The following is a 6,559-nucleotide window of genomic DNA, read 5'->3' on the forward strand; positions in this document are numbered from 1 at the left end:
GGTATTTTGTATGGAAGCCCAAGCAAGCTCATGCAACTAGCCAACATGAAATCTAGAGCAATTTCGAAACTGGGTACCCCATTTGGATGAAGCCTCCTAAAAGTTTTATGAAAGTGAGCTGTGCCCTTTGTCCATCAAGGCTCTGGGAACAGGAATCTTTAGTTAGGGAGGTAGGATTTACAGCTAGCAATTGAGGAAGCAAGTACAGGAAAGCAGCGGGTCAGAATGTGATACTACTAAAGTGATCAGGAGAGTGAAAACATTCACCAAGTTGTTGGGATAAAAGACACTATCTTAACACATATTTTTGAGATGTCTTTATGTAGGGACAAAAACTACAACTCCCCCAGTCCTCAGAATGTGCTGGTCTGAGGTAAACTGTTAAAAGAAATAGATTGATAAGAACCAGATGATAGTAGAAACCAAATGTAGCATCTTTGTTCCCAGAAATCCTGCTTCTTTCTCCTCAGACACTCAGCCAAGCAGAGCTGTCCACTAGCTACTCATGCAGCCCCTCCCCCAACCAACAATATTTTAAAATCCCTACATGTAAACTTTTTGAGAGAGGAGATCAGGTTTTTTTTTTTTACTTGAGCATTTCCCACCTGATCTCCATTACTCAGCCTTGTAATAAAGCTTAATTTCCCTCACCACAACTCCATGTTAGTATTTTGGCTTTACCTGCACATAAGTTGAAGAGACCCAAGCTTGGTTTGATTACAATTTTGGCATCCCCGACGGGACTTTAAGCCCCCAAATGGGTGCTTCACTTGTGGCACAAAGATTCCCTGGTCTAGCAGTGTCCTTGGAGCTGTCTTGAGTCTTGTCATATCAGGGACAACTCCAAGCATCTGGCTGCTGACCTGAGTGCCATTGATCCTTGGTGCATCTCAGCACTCAGAGTAAAAGAAATGGAAGCACTAGACCTGGTTCAGGAGATTCCTTGAGTCAGTAAAGCAGAATGTGTGTGCAGTGGCACCAAGAGTAGTTTTCCTTTAGATACTGAGTCTTGTTTTAATCGGACAATTCTTTTGGTGGGATTCTTTCCTTAATTGAGTTGGTGGGACTGAAACTCCTCAGAGACTTTTGTAGTTTGTCTGATTTGAGAATTCGTTAGTTGACTTGTGAGCTAGCCTGTGAAACTTGTTTCTTGAAAACCTATGTTATCTGGATATTTGGTTTGAAACCTTGTGAGAACTATCATTTGAAACCAGTTAATCCTATTGTTTGTGAACTAGTGAACTTGTGTCTTGTGTTAATCTGAGTCATCAGAGAACTGGCCATGGTTAACAACTTGTAATGAGTAATGAAAGCTCTATTTCAACTTGCAGACTTTTAGGATGCATTCTGCAAAATTGGGAAGCTTTTACCTATGAAATGATGAAAAATAGTTTTCTATTGCAATAGTCTGTGGCTACAATATTTACTAGATGTCAGGGAGCATTGGCCACTTAACAGGTCTCTGTTACATCATCATTGAATAGGAAATATTTTGTGAGGGGCAAGAAAATGGGGTGAGATCTCCCATGTCTAGGCTATTATGTTACTGTTTCAGAGTTAACATATCCAAGGAAAAATGCAAGTTGTGCCCTGTCTTCATATTGTTCTAAATTTATCAGTGATTTTTATTCATAAAGCTTCAGGGGTGAAGTAGAAGACTTTTGCTTGGCCTCTGCAGTTATGACACTGTAAATGGGATACCTCAGGTGCTCTGCTGTTCTGGAGGCCATAACTAAGGATGACTAGAGTTTCAAAGCCAACAAAATGGTAAACTTTTCTTACCTGTCAGGCTCTCAGTATTTCTCTGTGAAATTTGGGTGAGCTGATGGTAAAAATCATTCTTGTTTCCTAAATGTTGTGAATGATAGAAGAGGGTTTGTATGACTATTCATGTATTGGGTCGCTATTGAAATTGTGTGCACCAATGGGGATTCTGAACTGTCCCTGGCCAGAATGCATCTTTTGAATACACTATGTTCTTAAGAAACCATTTTAGAAAACTCTAGATTTATACAGCTGTCATTTAGTTAAGACAAAATTAACATAACTACCTCAAAAACTTTTGGCAAGATTGAGAAAAACTATGATCCACAAACTTATACTTGGCTAGGTCTCTGGGTAAAACTTGTTTATCTGCATGCACAGTCAGTCAAAAACTAGCAGACTGAAAACTTAAAATGTTCTTCATATAAAATAAAGCCAATAATATTGAAAACCATTTATTTTCTACAGAAAATGGTTTGATTAACAAGAAGGGATGAACCACTTTTGGATTATGAAGCTTATTTAGAAGATGTAATTACTTAGAATGACCTCATTCTTGAGTATGATGGGCCCCTAGTCCAGTATTTCTAGTATCCTTATAACAAGGGGATATTTATACACAGACCACACACTTGTATGTTAGGTAAAAATAAGGCAGAGATTAGGGTGATGCTTCTACAATACAAGGAAATCCAGAAGTAACCAGCAAGACACCAGAAGGTAGAGGAAGGACACGAAACATATCCTAGTGTCTGAATTATCAAGGTGTCCTCCTTTTGGAACTCCCATCTGAATCTAAATTTCCAGCCTTGGTGATTGATAAAATTAGGGTATTTGTATACAGACAAGACTCAAAATAAAGTTCCTAATGTGCATGACTGTTCATCTTAGGCAAAGAGGGTCAGGTGTCCTTGTTGTAAAGTAAGTCATATCTAGGAAGAACATAGAAAGATCCAGGAGTAAAGCATTGTTCACTGCCTGAGACAGGAACCAAGGTTCTTACACTAGCTGGGTTACATTGAGTCTGGTAAGTGTTATTCCCTTATAAATGACAAATACTTGGCCCATTGCCCTACAAATATTGTATAATTAAAACTTAGAATTTCCTAGGATCACATCAATAGATTTTAATAATAATTTGTTCTTTCTCTGAAGGAGAGTGACACAAGCACAGTCACAGCTTGATTTATTTAAGGTGATTTGTTCATGTTGGTGTAAGTGGATGTGCCATCAGTGATAATTCCCTGTGGTCTCATGAGATCAAAATTGCTCAGGCATTTTAATCATAATAGTTGGTAAGATTAAGGATGGTGGCTACTGTTTGGGATAATCTAAGAATGGCATTATAATAAATAAGTTCTGACCTAATGATTATAAAAAGGAAAGAAAAGAGGAAAAGCTATATTTCAAAAAGTGAAGGTGAAATGTAGACAAAACTGAGAGAATTTGTTGCTGGAAAATCCACCTGACAAGGAATATAAAAAGTTTCACAGGCTGGAAGCAAGTGTCCCCAGACAGTAATTGGAAATCACACCTAAAAGACAACAGAACACCAGTAAAGGTAATGAAACTATAAGTCAGAATAAATACATGTTTTTCTACTTTCTGCCCTTAAGTGATTAAGAAAGCAATTGTATAAAACTATATTTACAATGTATTCTTCCTTTAACATATAGAACTGTAATATATTCTCCAATAAAATTGCAAATGAAATCAGTGAGCAAAGTTGTGTATTGGGTTAAGAAAAAGACTCTAGACGGTAACTCACCTTTATAAATCAAACGAAGAGAACCACAAATGATAAATGAGAAGTTTAATACAACATAATTACTGAGTATATACTTATTCTCCTTTCTTCTCTTCAAGAGACAAAAAAATTGTATAATATAATAATTATAACAATTATGGTTCAATTTGTAATGTGTATTATAATAATACCTAAAATGGTACATAGGGAAGGATGTAGGTTATGTACGGATATAAAACTGTCTGTAGAAGGGTGTAGAGCTATATAGGGGTAATAATTCTATAACTAGAATTAAACTAGTATTAATGTAACTGATTCTGATAAGTTAAGGTGTACATGGTAAGCCAAGTATACTCACTAGGGCAATATGTTAAAAATAGTGTGAAAATTTTCATTAAAGAAAATTAAATCTACATTATAAAATATTTTCTCATTACAAAAGAAAGCAGTAAAGAGCAATCAGGGAATAAAAAATGAGAAAAATACAAAAAAGTAAAATGTCAGACAAAAATCCAACTATATCTACAATAACATTGAGTGTAAATGGATTAAATAATCCAATTAAAAGAGGAATTTTCAGACTGAATAAAAGAAAAGACCCAACTCTTCTGTCTACAGGAATAACACTTTAGATCCATAGGTTCAAATAAATTGATTGTAAAAGATTTAAATAGATATAAAAATAGAAAGCACAAGAAAAGCAGTGAACTATCAGTCAAGCAGGGTTGTGTGTACTAGGAATTGGGGAACAGAATACCAGGGCTGTTGATCTCAGAAGCTAGAAAAAGACTTTCCAAAGAGGATGTGCACAGCCTGGCTTATAAAATCAAATCCTTTAGACCAGCTGGGATTGGGTCACCAGACTGGTGGACTAGAGCTTCCTGTATGTGTTATGGTTCTGAGAAGCAGGGGAAGTCAGGTTAAATGAGGAATTTGGAGGAAGCTGTCATCATGGACTGTGAGAAAAGAAATTTTTTGGTCATTTAAAAGACCCCCAGATGCCTATAGCCATTCATTAGGGAAGACAGAAAACTAAACAAACAGGTGCAGAATACGGACTGTAAGTCATATTCCTGCTTAGGTGACAGAAAAATGGTCCTATCCTGCACCTGAAAGTGACTCAAGAAAACCTTGCCATCTTCAAAGCAGAATAAAGGCAAAAATATTGGTGCAAGACAAACTGAATTTACAAATATAAAATAGGGGAAAAAACAGGCTGAAAGTAGCAGGTGATAAAAATTTAGTTGAAATCTATGACTACATAGTGGATAAATATTTTTATCAAATATTTCTTCATGGACCAAGGAAGAAAGAATAAAAACTTGATTTAACATAGTAGTATAATTTATTACATTTAGTAAGAAGAAAAACCATATACTTTTAACACTTAACTGTATACTTTTAACCCATTATGGACTTTTATAAAATTTTATGCCAGTGGGATAGGAAAAGACTTCTTTACCTTTTCATGAAAATGTCCTAAGAAATGCTTACATGTGTTTCATGGACATGAGTTTTTTTTCATATGTCCAGACCATTGATAACTTATTTGGGAGGAACTAAGAAGGTCACGGTAGATGTTTGTGGTGAGTTGTAATCACCAACAGGAACACATGAAGAGAGTTAGGTCAGGAAAAACACTTTGAGCTCAAACTATATTTCAAAACTGATAACAAAAAGTGGAAACTTCAGAAGTGAGTTCTGAGGGAATTAGTGTATATCAGAACACACTTCTGTCCAGACAGCCTGATGAGATGCACGCTGCAGAGAAAGCCAGTGCCTGTAATATGACTGGCAGATATCAGACTGAGAGCACCTTAGTCAGCATCCCAGGATTTAAACTGGGCAGCAGCCGTGTGAGTGTAGTGCACAAAGAAAGCTTTTCAACACAGAGCAAATATTAACACATAAGAGGGTTCATATGGAGGAGACTTTCTGTGAATATAATGAACATGGGAAAGTCTGTAATAAGTCAACTCTCATTGCCAAAGAGATAACTCAGGTACAGAGGAAAACGTTTCTACGTGATGTATGTGGAAAAACATTCTATCAAAAGTCCAAACTCACTAAACATCAGAAAATACACACAGCACAGGGAACTTATAAATGTAGTGAATGTGAGAAATCCTTTATTTTAAAAAGCATACCTTGCAAAACATCACAGAGTACACATAGGGGAGAGACACTGAATGTGAGAAATTCAGAAGTCAGGTCTTACTAGACATTAGAGAATCCACACAGGATTAAAACCGTCTGGATGTAATAAATGTGGAAAAACCTTCTATGACAACTCATCCCTCAGTGGATGTCAGAGAACTCACACAGGAGAGAAAATATGAGTGTAAAGAATATAGGAAAACTCTACCAGAAGTCAAGTGTTACTGCATATCAGCAGTCACACAGGTGAGAAATCATATGAATGTAGAGAATGTACAAAAACTTTCTGCTATAAGTCACACCTCACTGAACATCATAGAACTCACACAGCAGAAAAGCCCTATGAAAGTAATGAGTTTGGAGAAACTTTCCACTAGGAGCACACCTCAGGACATATGAGAGAACTCATACAGGAAAGAAATCTTGATTGTACAGCTGTCCCTAAGCATTCAAAGGGGATTGGTTACGAGACCATCTGTGGGCACTAAATTTTGATAATGCTAATGTCTGTTGCACTCTCTTTGTTACCTCTCTCCCTTGGGTGATGGAGATGGAGACACAAAGTGTTACTTAAAGCCCATTTCTTCTGAGCAGTGAGACACCCTGAAGGGGCTAATTTCCTGGATTGCTCGAGAGAGGCATTCCTCCTCAGGAAATTAATACCAGACTGGGGTTCTGCCTCAGTATTTTTATTCTCCAGGCCAGAAAGTTACAGAAAAGGAATATAGGTGGAGTTTTGGCTAAGTATAGTTTAACAATAGAGGCTGGTAACATCAGTGAAATAACAAAGTGACATTCCGTAGTGCAGTTTGCAAAAGATTAAGTTGATCCACCAACAAAAGCTTGTTGTTAGCAAATACCGTCTTTTCCTACAGCAGTTTCCTGAGTATT

General features: G+C 36.8%; 1 protein-coding gene across 1 annotated transcript in view; it reads left to right on the plus strand.

Annotated features, from left to right (window-relative positions):
- Positions 1–6,045, plus strand: part of LOC103607317 (zinc finger protein 25-like) — a 13,596-nt gene extending 7,551 nt beyond the window's left edge. The window contains 3 exon segments of the mRNA XM_008591862.1: positions 2,017–2,026; positions 5,719–5,812; positions 5,888–6,045. Of these exon segments, the coding sequence (XP_008590084.1) occupies positions 2,017–2,026; positions 5,719–5,812; positions 5,888–6,045 (262 nt within the window).
- The last annotated feature ends 514 nt before the right edge of the window (positions 6,046–6,559 follow it).

This window comes from Galeopterus variegatus, unplaced genomic scaffold (assembly GCF_000696425.1).
Source record: "Galeopterus variegatus unplaced genomic scaffold, G_variegatus-3.0.2 Scaffold12, whole genome shotgun sequence".
In the NCBI taxonomy this organism is placed as follows: Eukaryota; Metazoa; Chordata; class Mammalia; order Dermoptera; family Cynocephalidae; genus Galeopterus; species Galeopterus variegatus.